Source organism: Esox lucius, chromosome 21 (genome assembly GCF_011004845.1).
Source record: "Esox lucius isolate fEsoLuc1 chromosome 21, fEsoLuc1.pri, whole genome shotgun sequence".
Classification (NCBI taxonomy): domain Eukaryota; kingdom Metazoa; phylum Chordata; class Actinopteri; order Esociformes; family Esocidae; genus Esox; species Esox lucius.
Window position 1 is genome coordinate 32,123,954 of NC_047589.1, and position 16,728 is coordinate 32,140,681.

General features: G+C 41.0%; 1 protein-coding gene across 4 annotated transcripts; it reads right to left on the bottom strand.

The window, feature by feature from the left end:
* Positions 1-571: 571 nt before the first annotated feature.
* LOC114829932 (pollen-specific leucine-rich repeat extensin-like protein 1) lies at positions 572-10,182 on the bottom strand. Of its 4 annotated transcripts, none has more exons than XM_034289243.1 (7): positions 10,096-10,182; positions 5,811-5,884; positions 5,636-5,696; positions 4,422-4,602; positions 3,694-3,933; positions 2,311-2,903; positions 572-1,306 (listed from the first exon to the last, which is right to left on the bottom strand). In XM_034289243.1, exons 3-7 carry the CDS (start codon positions 5,676-5,678, stop codon positions 816-818), a joined length of 1,548 nt encoding a protein of 515 aa, XP_034145134.1. In that variant the 5' UTR covers positions 5,679-5,696; positions 5,811-5,884; positions 10,096-10,182; the 3' UTR covers positions 572-815. The 4 variants fall into 4 exon arrangements, with proteins under 4 accessions (XP_034145134.1, XP_034145135.1, XP_034145133.1 ...); XM_034289244.1 differs by having other exon boundaries at positions 5,636-5,699; XM_034289242.1 differs by lacking the exon at positions 10,096-10,182 and adding an exon at positions 9,988-10,066.
* Positions 10,183-16,728: the final 6,546 nt, after the last annotated feature.

Here is a 16,728-nt window from a genome sequence, read left to right on the forward strand (position 1 = left end):
TCCTAATATCCACCTGAACGGTTTTATTTTAGGCTCCCTATTACATAGATTCTTAAAGTTATAGCCAGCTAAGTGCCTGTCCTGAACCCTCAGGGAATGTGTGTTGACTGCTCCAGGAGTCGACCGCAGGACCTGTCCTGTAGCCCGCATCTCTAACCACTACGCTATTTAACAAGGGGTAGTCAGTCAGAGACATTTGCTCTTCTAGGCCGGCTCCGCTTACACGGTCCGGCAAAAATATACATTGATTTAAATGAATAGCACCTAATGTCAAATATCAGATTGAAGCATATTATGCATAGACAACATGCGATTGTATCATGGTGGCCGTATATTAAGAAATAATATCTGTAGTAATAAAATGAAATTGCCATTGCTGGGCTAGGTTTCATTGGTCACATCAAATGTCCATATTTACAACAGAATAACTCATGGATATTATTGCAAGTTTCTCATTTTCAAATTTGAAGCCCACACATTCGTCAAGGTGTCACTCTGAGCTCTCTGTCAGCATCCTTGTGAAGAGCAGGGCAGCAGGAACTCACAAGAACTCACTAAAATACAATCCTAATACATCTTAATTTTTATTATCCTCAAGTTCAATCATTAAAATACATTTACTCAGACCTCTTAATTCTCATAATCCTCCAGTTCAATCATGCATCGCTTTCAAAAGCTCTTGACCTGTTGACAAAATAAAGTACATCTTCTGAAAGTATGACTATGTTCAGCTACTCAACCTAAACACCATGAAGCAACAGTTCCTACATGTTTCTTCTGTGTCGGGTGGTTTTCTTCCACCGACGTCCTCCAGGTCAAGGGGCAGGGGGGGTAAGGGGACTGGGGGGTAGGGACAAGGGGCTAAGGAGTGAGGACAGGGGACTGTGGAGTAAGGGAAGGGGACTGTGGAGTGAGGACAGGGGGCTGTGGAGTGAGGACAGGGGGCTGTGGAGTAAGGACAGGGGGCTGTGGAGTAAGGACAGGGGGCTGTGGAGTAAGGACAGGGGGCTGTGGAGTAAGGACAGGGGGCTGTGGAGTAAGGACAGGGGGCTGTGGAGTAAGGACAGGGGGCTGGGGAGTGAGGACAGGTGCTGGGGTAGAAGGACTGGACTTCTCCAGCCTATATTCTCAGAGCAGACAGCGATATTCCACCAGGTTCCAGGAGCATTCCTTCTGCTGGGTCTGTGTGGCGCGTCTGGGCACAGCAGCTTCCTGACTATACGGTCAGGGGTATAGTGGTTAATGTCAGAGGACTGGGCTTTCTTGGACTGTGAAGCGCAGGTGTAGATCAAGTCAAATACCTCACCTAAACAGAAAAAAAAAAAACTCAAATTCTGAAATGACAGCTATATGACATGACAGAGCATACAACATAATATTAAACTGAATTTCCGACTAGGAATATCTTGTGGCACATTTTAAGTTAAATTAAAACAGTCAAATAACCAAATAAGATAAGGGAACACCCCCCCCTTGCAATTGCAAACTAGCTAAGGTGAAACCAACCACCTTCCAGAACACAAGTCAAGCTAATAGGCTTCCATCTGATCCATTAGCGACTTTCATTAATTCCAAACAAAAGCAGTTGTTCATAGGACTACTTCCAAGTATCACAATATTAGTACAGAATAAAAGAAGCTCATAGGACTCTACTGCTAAGTAGTGCAATATTGGTACAGAAAAAAAAGCTCAGAGGACTCTACTGCTTAGTGGTGCATTTCAAAGAAAAGAGTCCACAATGGGCAGAAAGGTGCTTTCAAAAAAATCTACAAGAGAAAGTTGTGAAAAGGCGCAAGTCGAGAGTAAAATATCTGAAGACTTCAAAGGCTTTGTCCATCCCTTGCAGCAAAGTTGAAGACTATTATTAAGAAATGGAATGAGTATGGCACCAACCAGACCATGCATAGATCAAGCTCTCTCCACAAATGCATGAGAACCTGCAGCCCTCTGGCAGGATGTTGAAAATGGTTCACATTCCAAATATAACAATTACCCAAAGTAAACAGATAGTGACTGAAGGACAAGGGCAATGACCCAAAAACCAACAATACAGTGTTGGAAGGACAAGGTGAATGACAAAGCTAAATATGGTTCCACCAAGTTTGAACACTAGGTGTTCACTTATCCAAAATGGGTATTTTATTTAGTTTTAATACATTTTCAGAATTTTATTTTCACTTTGATATTGTGGGTTACTGTTTAAATAAAGCTGGAAAAAGTCATTTCAGGCTGTAAGGGAACAAAAGGTGAACATTTTGAAAGGGGGTGGTGACTTTCTATACCCACTGTAGGTATACTGTGAAGTCTTACTTGCAGTGTGAGGGAGCAGTCTTAAAGGGCTGGGAATTCCAGGCCTCTCAGGCTCCTCCTCTATGGTTAGCCTCTGAGCTCTGCACCTTCTTTTGGCTTCCTTCTCTGCAGTCTGAATGGAAGAGGATTTTGACAGCCTTTCCTTTAGCCTTGCCTTCACAGAGGACAGTCTGGTAGGCTTCGTTGTTGGGTTGTTGCTTGTGTGCGTGTTGTCAGTCTCGGTGTCCGGTGTGTTGACAACGCTGGTTCGCCACCAAGGGCCAGGCTTACACCTCTTCCTCTTCTCTGATTCCTGACTGTCCAGCAATGCTTCCTCCTGGTGGGAGTCGGCAGCTTCCTCTTCCACCTTTCTCTGGTCTTCCTCCATAGAAACTAGTTCCTCTCCAGCGGTATCTGACTTTTTCTGGTTTTTCGTATTCTCTTTACCCTGTGATTGGTCCTCCTGCTTCGGTTGTGGTCTGGCTGTGGTCTTGTTGGGGTCAGGCTTCCTGCGGAAGCGAAACCTTGAAGGAGCCTCATCTTCCAAGATCAGGAAGTCATCGTCCAGCTCGATGGCAGGAGCTTCTCTGACTGGAAACGGCATTAACACTTTTCTAATGGAGAACAAAAACAGTATTAATGATAACCTCTGACCTCTTACCCTTTCCTAGGGCAGAACAAATATGCGTTAATGTTCTGAAAACTAAAAACCATATCGGCCAGTAATGCCTCATTTCCACTGGGGCTTTACCCCGGTACCAAGGATACACCAGTGATTTATGTTCATGTCGGCTCTAAACATCCCCGTTTCCACTATACATTTGGTACCAAGGACTTGAGGGGCTCAGATGGGGAGGGAAGAGTAAACTATCAACAAGATTTGGCTTTCAGGTTACAAAAAATAAAATGCCACATTCTGGTAGTAAAATAAAAACAACACCATGCTCAGTGTGATTACAATATGAAGTCTCCGTACTTCCATTGAGTCGATGGCATCGTACCACCTTTGGTCGATTCCCTGTAACTGTTGCTTTATTTTATTTATTTTAGCACGGATCTGTTTGTAAGATGAAAACATCCAGAGAAGCGTAAGAATAAGCAAACGATACACATTACTATTCAAACAGGACAACATGTTGCATTGTCACAGCACGTAACACGTCATCCCGAAAACCCCACCCTAAGTTCTTAAGCCCGGGGCATGGCACCAAGTGAACGTAGGGCTACACGACAACGGTCTGCGGACATCGCCCTGTGTCAATGGAAACAGAACAGTCTGGACTTTGGGCTAAAACACCAGTGTTTGGCACCAGTGGAAAGAGGCATCAGGTCACAGTTGTGTATAAAGTAAATATCAGTGAGGAATCAGAGTAATTCAGTTAGAGACAGTAGATGTGAACTCACCCTGTAGGCTTGGATTGACCAGCTTTTCTCAGCCTCTGCAGAAAGGATGATGTGACTTTTCCTTCCTGGTTTTCCTTTGCGGTCTCCGGCGGCTGGAACGCAGCAGCCTTCGTTGCAGGCTGCTGGACAATGGTCATCTTCTCAGATGTCTGGAACACAATCTTGGCTGAAATTGGTTCTTTCGGTTCCACTGCCAGAGAAAGGTTTCTTTGGGAAGGTTCTTCTGACTCCACATTTGTGCTGTAGAGAAACCGAGTCAACTTTCTTACAACACCATTAGCAGAAACAGAAAACACAGGTCTGCTCTAAGCAGGGTTTAAATTGAATTGAACCAATAACTAATGATTCCTGAATCAGTCTGAAGAGAGGGGGAACACCAGGAAGGTTTAGAAGGAGAGAGGGGGAACACCAGGGAGGTTTAGAAGGAGAGAGGGGGAACACCGGGGAGGTTTAGAAGGAGAGAGGGGGAACACCGGGGAGGTTTAGAAGGAGCTACTGACAAACTATACATTAAACTTTCAATTCAATATTACCTACCTATTACCTATTGTCAACAACCAGACTACAAAATAACCTACTGTCCAGGGAGTAAAACTTGGTTCACCAGTCACTGAGGCAGATAGACAAACTCTACCAGCCAAAATATGCCCCATGGCTGGTTAAACATTCTACTGACAACTATCCTGGTCAGGCTTTACATAACAGTATGAGGTTAGGATGCATCTTACCATTCTGCTGCTTGTCTCTTCAGGGTGGAGAAAGGCTGCTGTACAGGGTTTTGGTCTTCATCTTCAGAGAGCAGTGGAGAGATTGTTCTGTCTCCATCCTGCTGGGCCGAATGTATGGGGCTGGAGGTCTTGATGGGCAGTGCTCTTGATGGACAGTGCTCTTTAAAAAAGAGCTCCATCTCTACCATGGAGAACACAGCAGAGGGCAACATTCAAGACTAGGCATTTCTACAGACAACATGTCCTTTAATTTTCTCTGAAGTAATAGAGGTAAAGCGGTGGGCAAGAGGCATCGCAGAAACAGCACCAGTCAGTAGTCACCTCAGTCACCAGGGAATCATGTGTCAGTAGTCACCTCAGTCACCAGGGAATCATGTGTCAGTAGTCACCTCAGTCACCAGGGAATCATGTGTCAGTAGTCACCTCAGTCACCAGGGAATCATGTGTCAGTAGTCACCTCAGTCACCAGGGAATCATGTGTCAGTAGTCACCTCAGTCACCAGGGAATCATGTGTCAGTAGTCACCTCAGTCACCAGGGAATCATGTGTCAGTAGTCACCTCAGTCACCAGGGAATCATGTGTCAGTAGTCACCTCAGTCACCAGGGAATCATGTGTCAGTAGTCACCTCAGTCACCAGGGTATCATGTGTCAGTAGTCACCTCAGTCACCAGGGAATCATGTGTCAGTAGTCACCTCAGTCACCAGGGAATCATGTGTCAGTAGTCACCTCAGTCACCAGGGAATCATGTGTCAGTAGTCACCTCAGACACTAGGAATCATGTGTCAGTAGTCACCTCAGTCACCAGGAATCATGTGTCAGTAGTCACCTCAGTCACCAGGGAATCATGTGTCAGTAGTCACCTCAGTCACCAGGGAATCATGTGTCACCTCAGTCACTAGGAATCATGTGTCAGTAGTCACCTCAGTCACCAGGGAATCATGTGTCAGTAGTCACCTCAGACACTAGGAATCATGTGTCAGTAGTCACCTCAGTTACCAGGGAATCATGTGTCAGTAGTCACCTCAGTCACCAGGGAATCATGTGTCAGTAGTCACCGGGTATCATTTGTCAGTAGTCACCTCAGTCACCAGGGAATCATGTGTCAGTAGTCACCTCAGTCACCAGGGAATCATGTGTCAGTAGTCACCGGGTATCATTTGTCAGTAGTCACTTCAGTCACTGGGTGTCAGTCGTCAGTTGTAATCTCTTACCATTATCTAGAATAGAGCTCTGTGCTCTTCTCTCTGGCTGCATGTCCTTTCCTGAGGGCTTCTGCTATCAAAAACAGAGTATCAGCGTGTACATTCTGGCATATCATTGCATTCAGTAGTGTTTTGGAGCTGGTGACAGTTGCATATTCTTGAATCCACTGCTGGTTGTACTTACTTTACCCTCCTCTAAAGGAGTGAAGGACGAAGAGGCTAACAGCGCAGGTGGCTCCTCCAAATCAGAGGGAGCATCTGCAGAACATAGTCACATTAGTTACTGGGGACAAAAGCAGTGTTAGTCAGACGTGAAGGCAAGCCTCCGCTAGTAAATCATTGTATGTGCAAGAAAATTTGATTATAATTATTTTACCACAACAATAACATCAACCAATTAAAACCTGTCAAAAACAGAAATGGGAGCAGCACAAAGAGCCCAGGGGGATCTCGTCTCCCTTCACTACTACAGTGTGTATCCAAGAGCCCAGGGGGATCTCGTCTCCCTTCACTACTACAGTGTGTATCCAAGAGCCCAGGGGGATCTCGTCTCCCTTCACTACTACAGTGTGTATCCAAGAGCCCAGGGGGATCTCGTCTCCCTTCACTACTACAGTGTGTATCCAAGAGCTACAGCATGAACTCACAGTTCACTCACCACAGAATGAGGGGCTCGGTAAGGTAGTAAGGACAAGGTGGGTTCAGGATTAGACATCCCTTTCAGTCGGATTGTCCAATACATATTTAAGGTAAGTAGCAAGTTGCCAGGTTTAAAAAAAGCTATTTCTTAATCACAATAATAAGACAGATTTATCAATTATGAAAACAGTTTTTAGATGCATCCCTACAATTATATACTCACTGAAAGACATTAATGAATACCTGGAAAACCTTTTTATTAAATATTTTACGTATCTGGACTAGGGCTGCAGGATTGGTTGGATTATAATGGATGTTATGGGTGTATGTTAAATGTCTTGCACAGAAACCTCTCTTGTATAATGTGATAATCAGGCCAAGGTGTTAGAGGTCCATTGTTTCTACTGTCTCCATTGTCATGTAACTCGGCAACTCCCTTTCTGTGCCTGCTCCCCTCAATATCCCCAAAAGATATTCATCCCGACCTTGTGTTACAATCAATCAATCACATGTATTTATAAAGCACTTTTTACAACAGCAGTTGTCACAAAGTGCTTTACAGAGACACCCGGCCTTAAACCCTAAGGAGCAAACAACAGTAGTGTTGAATTTCAATGGCTAGGAAAAACTCCCTAAGAAGGACGAATTTTAGGACGAAACCTAGAGAGGACCCAGGCTCAGAGGGGTGACCAGTCCTCTTCTGGCTGTGCCGGGTGAGATATTAAGAGTCCAATTGGAATGAATAATACATTTCTTGGGGCTAAATCCAGAGTCTATTTGATTTTAGACTAGGTCAGAAGTAACGGGCCACCTAAACCAGGTAATCCGCAGGTGTGGACCAGGACCTCATCTCCTCCTAAAATTTACATGGATATGTTACACCCTGTGTTGTATCATTTACACTGTATTGGAAGAATCAGCACCTCATTCTCTAAAGCCCCTATTTGGGCCTAAGAAAGTAAAAAAAAAAAATAGACTAATAGTCACAACCTTCTCAGGTAAAATTTACAATGATTCTATATACGATTCTATATAAGCAGGAGGGTTCAGGTAATTTGGGAGAGACTCCTTGCATGTAGCATGTTAAAACTTACAAAATGACGCGGCTATACTTTGTAAATGAAGGTGTCCTTGTGTTATTAATCGATCAATATCTAAAATCCCACCACAAGACTTCACAAGAAACAGCTATGTGAAGTTATTTCAGCCAAAAAGGGCAGCATCAGAACCTGCAGGAGGGTCAAAGTAACCCACTTCAAATTACAATCTTTCAGTGTCATTTAGTAAATTAGTTTACCTTCACCTGTCAATAGTGTTAGTGAAGATAACATATCCATTAGTGTTGTCACGATACTAGAATTTCTAACTTCGATACGATACCTTGAACAATATCGATATTCGATACCATTTTCGATACCACAGAGAAAAAAACTGCCACAATATTAAGGGGTTATTTTTTTATTTAAAGCTAAATATAACAAGTCTAGAACATATATTTTACATTAACAAAAATGTCCTGAGGTAGTGCACTTGTTCAAAAGCCTCTCAGATTGCATTACATTCAAAAACCAATAAAGTATGCCAAGAAGTGTGCTCAGTGTTGAGCCCAACACAGCCCAAACACCAGCTCTGCATGTCCCAGGTTTCAGGGACAAATTGCAGAGTTACTGCCATGAACGTGGAAGTGGCTCTGCTTGTCCACAGATCAGTGGTGCATGAAAAAAAGGTTTTCCTTCCAAGATGGTTCATTACTATTTCTTTTGTTTCGTTATATAGGGCTGGGATTTCAGTGTGCATGAAAAAGTTGCGTGAAGGAAGGGCATACCTGTTGTTCAAATGTTCTAGAAGTTGTTTGAAGCCAGGTTTCTCAACAGTATACACAGGAACCTGATCCATGCAGATGTACACTGCTACAGCCCTGTTCAACTTCTTGGCTTCATTTGAGTTTGCTTCATACTTACTTTGCTGTTCAAATACAGCTGGTAGTGTAGGTTGTGATTGTGTTGTTTTTGTTGCAGGTCGAGTCTCATCTTCTTTCTGGTGCTACAAGAGAATGCCAAACTTTAATAAACATTTTTTTTTTTAGACCACACTTAAAATGAACTGAATGAACTAATCTAAAAACTTAGGTTAATGGTAATAGATATTTGTTAACATGAATAAGCAATGAAAAATACTTACAAAACATTTTTTAATCAAAGTTAAAAGTTGATTTAAACTAACATTCACTAATACATGTACTGATTAAAATCCAAAGTTCTATTTGTTAATATTTTTTCATTGGACCAGAGCTAACATGATCCGTTATATTTTTATTACCTAATACCTACTGTTATCAAAGATTAAAATATACTGTAACAAATGCATTGCTCATCGGTCATAAAAGCTGGTTAATACATTAATTTGATGAACAGATTTAAACGCAAACGTGCGTGCATCACACGCGAAAACTGTGCTCACTGGATCGACATGAAGTCGTCAAGTCACCTTTATTTATATAGTGCTTTTAACAATACAGATTGTGTCAAAGCTCTTAACAGTATCAAATTGGAGGATAGAGTGTCAGTAATGTATAATAATAATACCAACCTTGAGAAATTCTTTATACAGATCCGGGTGTCGGTCTCTCAAGTGCTTTGCTATATTAGTGGTGTTAGCGCCTTTTGTTAGCGCTGTTCTACAGCATCTCTTGCATATTGGCTTGCTTGTGTCCTTCGGCTTTCCATGTTCATTTGCCTCATATGCAAAATATTTCCAGATAGCACTCCTGCTGTGTTCCTTATCAACCAAAGCCGGTCGCACGGGCGCTGCACTCGCCATCTTTCCATTCACTTCACCTTTGCTAACCAGAGCGAATGAGACGAGTGGGAGTGCGAGTGCGCGTGCGCGTGTGGTGGTTGTCAACGCGCCTTTGGAGACAAGTGAAAGTGAAAGCGCGGCTAGTATCCATACTTCGGGAAATGAGTATTGGTACCGTTCAGAAATTTCAGTATCGATATTTATCAAAATATCGATATTTTTGACAACACTAATATCCATGTGCCCAAACAAATACAAATTATATATCCATACATTTTAATGTTAGTGCATGGAACCAAATCAGATCAAACCAAAACAAATATCCCTGTATTGCATTGGAGACAATGTATCTAGATATGTATCAAACTGTCCAAAGGAAAGTTGCACATCCTACGTAACTGACTTCCTTCAATTCCTTTTCTCTCAACCCTGGTCCAGAGACAAGGAAGATGTCTATGATACAACTACCTTCACTGCCTACTAACGCAAACCTTACTGACGAGAGCATCTACTTGGCAAGGGGTCTTCAGCGAACAGAGAATTTTGGAAACATAAGGAACGCATCACAGCTATAATTTTCTTAAAAATTGTTACAACGCGTTTTAAGCTTATCGTTGGCGTCCACATAACCATCTCTCTATTTTACTGTAAAGTGCGATTGTTTCAGGAAAACAGACGGAAGTCAAGGTTGACAACATTGGCTAACAGGGTGTATTGGAGTTCAAGGATTGTCAGTGTATGGACCTGTGAAATGTACTATATAACATTATTTAAATTATAACGATACCTAGCGCATATGAAATGTTATACCTACAATCCTGTCAAAACTTAGCTTTAGAATATAGACAGTAATTTTAAACAAAACTATGGGCCTCAATGTTAATTAACTATGTAACTTAACTAAAACACTACAAATTACATACTGTGCATTGCATGTCGCCATTGGTCGTAGTTTGCTAGCATAAGCTACACGTACAGTACGTAGTACCTTCCTTACTAGCTACTTGAAACAAAAAAAGCCATCTAATTACCAATTTGCTTGCATGTAACTCCCAAACCATGTTCCGTTTATCCGGCCATGTATTTAAAACTAATTTATGGACTTTACCTCCTCCTAATTGGATGATTTGAAGCAATGATGACATATCCGCGTTTTTCACGCAAATTGGGCTACTTTTCAAACAATGTCCCGGGTGAAAATTAATTAGTGGCGGGTTTTTCTATGCGGTGATCAGACGGCAGCTATAGTACTATCGACGGGTTCACCTGCGTATTTAATGCATGTTATTTTGTTAGTTGAGCGATTGCAGACAACCCGTATTAGATTAATCAATCAATCAATCAAAATGTATTTATAAAGCGCTTTTTACAACAGCAGTTGTCACAAAGTGCTTTACAGAGACACCCGGCCTTAAACCCCAAGGAGCAAACAACAGTAGTGTTGAATTTCAGTGGCTAGGAAAAACTCCCTAAGAAGGTCGAATTTTAGGAAGAAACCTAGAGAGGACCCAGGCTCAGAGGGGTGACCAGTCCTCTTCTGGCTGTGCCGGGTGAGATATCTAAGAGATTAGATACTTTATTGGTATTGAACAAGTACAAGTACAGTACAAGGAAATGCATTTAGCATCTAACCAGAAGTGCAAATAAAAGAGGGCAGAAAAGTATTAAGAATACAGCTCTGGAGACCACTTCAAATTTTTCTTAAATCAGAATCTCTACATGTATGGCAGCCATTCCATTCCAGTCTCTGTTAAATTCCAACACAAGCACACCTACTTTTACTTAATGAGGTACTTATTAGGTGATGACCTGAACCAAACATAATTTAACAAGGAAAAGTATAAAAACCACTGCTGTGGTCATCATATCCTCTTGCAATAGGACCAGCAGGATGGCAAAACAGTGCAAGTAGTACCTCAAAGGTAATTTGAATAAAAAATAAATAAAAATAAATATTCAGCATGACAAAAGAGTTGAAAAGAAAAGCTTTGAGTGAGGAAAAGAAGGCTTCAATTCTGGCTTTACTGGCAGAGGGATACAGTGAATGTCAGGTTGCTTCCATCCTGAACATTTCAAAGATGGCGGTTCATAAGAACAAGGTCAAGCAACAGACTTTGGGGACAAAACAGCTACAGACTGGTAGAGGGCGAAAACGACTGTCCACTGATCGTGATGTTAGAAATCGGCCGTTTCGTATAGTGGTTGTAATAATTAGCATACCCGTTTGTCAAGGGAGAGAGAAAGTATATTATTTATTGCAGCATTAGAAAGTCTTGTTCATGAGGTTACGGACCTGGTCTTCCTTACACAACCTCAATCTCATCTCAGTCAATCTCTTCTCACTGTAATGTTGGTTACCAGCTAGCCTATACATTAAGGGCGTTTCTAACTTTTTAGGAGTCAACCCCCATGCCATATGGCCATCGTAAACATTCCTGTCATTAGAGCGCTACCTACTGAGAGATAATCTAAACAGAGGTGTTTCTGTTGTTCTCATTATCTAGGCACATTCACTTCCAATGAAACGTACATTCATATTGTAATTGTTAATGCTCAGATTCTACAGTCCCCCCTATCAAACATTTAAAGAAAAACATTACATGTTTGATAAAACATTACAATTCAATTCCTAATGAAAAGAAAAGGCCCATACGCATATGTTACAAATGACTAAAATGAAAGGAAAAAATGAGTATCTGACCAATCAGGTCTTATTGTTCCTCAAATGAAAATGAATGTAAACAGGACAATTGACACACCACACTCCGACACATAACTCAATGTATGACAGTCATCAATCCTGTCCCCACCTCAGATTATAAAGGTCAAGAAACATTGACATCAACAGGTTATTACCAGTGTTAACGGTGTTCAGCAGAAAACCAGACTCAACATGACATCATGATTAAAACATTTCCCCCAAAGTCCATTGAACAATCAAAACCCCCCTTGTCCGTATCATGATCCATGCGACAAAATCATACAAAAGACTTATGCATATCCTGTTGTACCTGTGACAGATTTCTACCTGTAAAATAGGGAAAACATCTACCTTTGTCAGGGACCATCTATAATAGGGAACAATTCACTGTCCAAACAAACCATGATAGCCATCATAATGTAGATAATTAAGCATCATCACAAATACGCCGAAGTCCAATACTGGGATTGTCATCGTGTAGAGTTTCCCACCTGTCTTGCGAGAAACAAACCTTCATACATATGAAATCACCATATCAGTTTATTTAGGAAAATCTTAGATTGTAAGGAAAGAAGTAAGTTTCCAATCAAGTGTCCTTCAGTTCTCGTCTTCAGTTTTCTTTGTCTTGCATCAGTGATGAAAGTTCCAAAATCAATTATTGCAGTCAGTGTGATGTGGACCCAGCAATTTGCCTGGTTGTCCTAACAAGTCAGTGTAGGTGTATAATGGATAAGTGAGTTTCCAACACTTCACTTAATCAAGATTAACACCACAACAGTGTATTCCACTGTGTTGGGACCCTGTGACCTTTCCAGTCAACTGGCCCGTGGTACTCTGACCTGTAGTATTTGGAGTCCTTTAGGACTCAGGTGGATTCTCCTCATCTCACTGTCAACGATTCATCTATAAATGGAGTGTGAAGCCAAGTGATCTGACCCTGGCATCGTTCTGCCATGTGAGTGGTCAGGAAAATATGAAACAGATTCAACCAATGTGGTTGTAGAAGTCCTTCTTGAACATGTTGCTGGTACTCACACACTCAGTTGTCTGTGTCCAGTCAGTGACATGTATCATCAGAAAAGGGGTTGTGATGTCCTGATCTGTTGAAAGTATAACTGCAAAACAACGATTAGTGTGGTTCAACAGTCCATCGGACTTTCATCCACTGGGTATGGTTCCGTCAACTCCCAACAATGAAGACAATAGATCAGTCCTGAAAACTTGTGGATCTCAGAAGTTCCATCATAAGAGTGAAGTGTACCCTCTATTCAGACAAGTTTCCATAAAAGTCTATGTCTAAGTTCCTTTCCCATCCAGAACTGGCTTGGTTGTTTTATGACTCCTTGTGCTATATTAATGCCCGATAGCAGCTAGCAGTGGAATCAAATTGTCAGACTTGACTTTGCTTAGCCAAATCAGAGATGGTTAGATCTATACTATTCAACCATTAAAATGTTAGACCTTACATCAACCAAAACAATTTCCAAATAAACCAATTAAAAACATCCTGTAAATGGAAAATGTAAAACATAACAGATGCCAATGCTCCGTTATAACTATGCAAACAAAACTCCTTATAAATACCAATTTGATTTGCCTTGAGCCCTAAGCTCAACTCTTTCCAATCATAATCAATTATCATATCATACATCCCCCCTGCCTTCACTTCATTAAGTCAATGGAAAATGACACCATGAGTGAATGCAAAACAATGACAAATAAGGCTACAGGAGGCGCCATCCTGAACCCACACTGGCCATCTTTTCAGGACAGACATGAAAAATAGAGAATTGGTAGTAGGGATGGATCTATAATCCATTCGATAAGGAGTTGCATCCTGTATATACATCAAAACAAAGTGAACAAGTTAAAAAAACACAAACATTACTAATACAAAGACATCAATGTGCAACACGGTCGCTTGTGCGAAGGAATTATAAACCATATAACCCATTAACAAATTTTACCACATAGCTAAACAGCTCTCAAATTTGTCTTTGCCACAGTACCATCACACAGGTCTGTGAAATTGGCTATCATGCATTTATAATATCCTGTAGTTTCTTGGCACATGCCTAACTAAATTGTTTGGCCCCCAGGGGATAAACTGTGCAACTAAATTGTAGGAGTGAAAAACTCCAGCCCATGTGCAGTGGTTTACCTGTTGCAACCACCAGGGCAATTGTATTAGCATAGCGACAGCATACAACTTTAGAATTTTTACAGGCAACGGCCAAACTACCTCATGAAAAACAGTGTCTTGTGTAACCTCCTAAATTTTAGGGAATTCGCAAAGTTAGATTCATTTTTATTCCAAATAGTGGCGGTCAGCTAAACCTTAAATCACAACTTTATGCTTTTTCTTTGTTCTATCATCAACAATGGGGGATGACTTTTGGTCTCTACCCTCACTTCAGTTGGTTTCAAAATCATACATTTCAACATTAAAGCTATTGAGAGGAAAATATATTTAGCTTTCACTTAATGTTTGTTTATCCCAAAACTGTATATGCTTTTGTTGATAAAATTACCATAGATGAGACCAGACTGAACACTCAAATTCCCTTAGTAATAGGCTACTCTGATGTAATGGGAAAGGTTGCTACTATGAGCTCCACCCATTTATGGTAATCCATTAAAAAGGCCAAATGTTAGTTTATGGTCCTCAGACTATCCAATCAATTTAGCCGACATCCTTGGTTAACTGGAGATTTTGATTTAGTGTCCAACCCATCTAATATTTTCGCAGTTTGTAGAAATGTGCTCATCATTATCTATACAACAACTCAACATTAGGGTGGAAATTAAGAAACTCTTAAGAATGGCAATCCAGACATAAAAAAGATGTATGACGTCACTAAAATCAAGGTACAATAAGTAATCCAAAGGAAACTCAATGTAGGCCTTAAACACGGTTACATCAATTACCTATTTGTTCATTAGTCAATTTACCATTTTAGAATTTAAACTCCATTAACGAGTATCAGGTGTTGGTTTTGAAAACAAGCATTATCCCAGTTATCGTTGGTAAATACAAATAAGAGAAACTATATTATTTAACCAAACTCAATTCAGCATTTAAAATACATCTAATTGTTATGTTGGGGAATAAACTCGCTTCAGCTGTATTACCCTTTTTTTTTTTTAAGGCTATGACTATATTGGATTCAAATTCAGTCCTCATGGAACACAGCGTGTCTCCTTAACGTACAAGTCTATCACCATGTGGATTCTTCATCCTACCACTTATACAATATAAAAGGAGAGTGAAAACACAATACGTTAACCTTTTTGTAAGACAACCTTGAGACTATTTTACCAGATTAGAAAATCATTGTACCAAATTCTAATTCATCATAGGTTTCAGATGTACCCACTTGTGCTAGCGAACAGCTCAGCAAGCAACAGACAAGTACCACGTGGTGGGCCTTGATTAAGGCCTACCTACATTGTGAGACCCCCCTTGAGGCCTTACGGTTTTAAACATTATCATCAACGCAATAAATACGTTTGACTCAAAATTACATAAGTACACATGACAAAACAGGTTATTTCTTGAATACCTATTAAAACATGTTCAAGCATGACAGAACAAAACAGGCTATTTCGAATGCCTATTAAAACATGCTATATAACATTCAATTGCTTCTCAAACTACATGTAATATTTAATTAAATAAGCTTGGCTATTACCGAGGAAGGTGATCAGGTTTCCTTGATAAGTTCCAGCTTCATTTAATGATTAAGTACGATACATTTTTAGGAAATAAACATTTAAGAACTCTGAATCAATGATTATGAAAGCTCACGTCAGTTCCTAGTATTGTCCATGATTCCAGGATCCCATAAGAGAGACTCCATCTTGAGACTACTGTCGGTCAGCCAGGTGGTCAAACAGAATGAATCTTCGTCCATTTCGATTGTCTCCTTTTGCGCCTTTCGACTGTTGTCCTTTCTCGGCCATCTTAACTTTCCTCTGTCTTCTCTCTTCGTCTGTACCACACTCTCCATCTGTCCATATACAACTTCCTCGGAATCCATCTTGTTTAGCCGGAAAACGTTCTTTTTCTTTCTGTCCATTTCGAGTCCAGGCATCGTTGTTAATGATCCTTTTCGTTCTTGATGGTATCCTATTCGCGCCTTGCTTTTTAAACATGAACGCATCATGCGCGTCAGAGGCTGCAGTCCTCTTGTTGTATTTGTACAACTGGACGGCATTATATTTTTACTTGTACAAGTCACTGTATAATTGCCGAAAAATACAATATCACACACTAATCCCGAAAAGGAAAATGGAGTGTCATCATACTATGGCGACATGGAATACAGTTCAGCACTGAAGCACACCGGTCAACGCCCCAACAAATTGAGACGGACTGTCCGCACCCGCAGACAGATTCCACGCAATAAAAATCACAGCCTAGTCGGGTCGTCATAGGGCTTGTTTGACAAACTAACGCTTTTTGCAATCTTGACAGTTCGTTCTATGGCGTAGTTTTATGACTCACTGTTCAGTTGTTTTCAGCAACCAGTAACCGGGAAAAACAACTTCTTCCTCGCGATTGCAAATCGAGCCCCTAAGCTCTCCAGCTGAAGTTCAGCAGAATCGTTAAAACATATCCATCCGGGTCACGGCACCATCGTGTTAGAAATCGGCCGTTTCGTATAGTGGTTGTAATAATTAGCATACCCGTTTGTCAAGGGAGAGAGAAAGTATATTATTTATTGCAGCATTAGAAAGTCTTGTTCATGAGGTTACGGACAGTGATGATGTCAATTCATTCGAATGTCACTCAACAACCGTAGGATGACATCAAGTGACCTATGAAAAGAATGGCAAACAGCAGCTGGGGTGAAGTGTACGGAGAGGACGGTTCAAAACAGACTCCTAATGGCAGGGCTGAAGTCAAAGCTAGAAAAAAGCCCTTCATCAATGAGAAGCAAAGAAGAGCCAGACTGAAGTT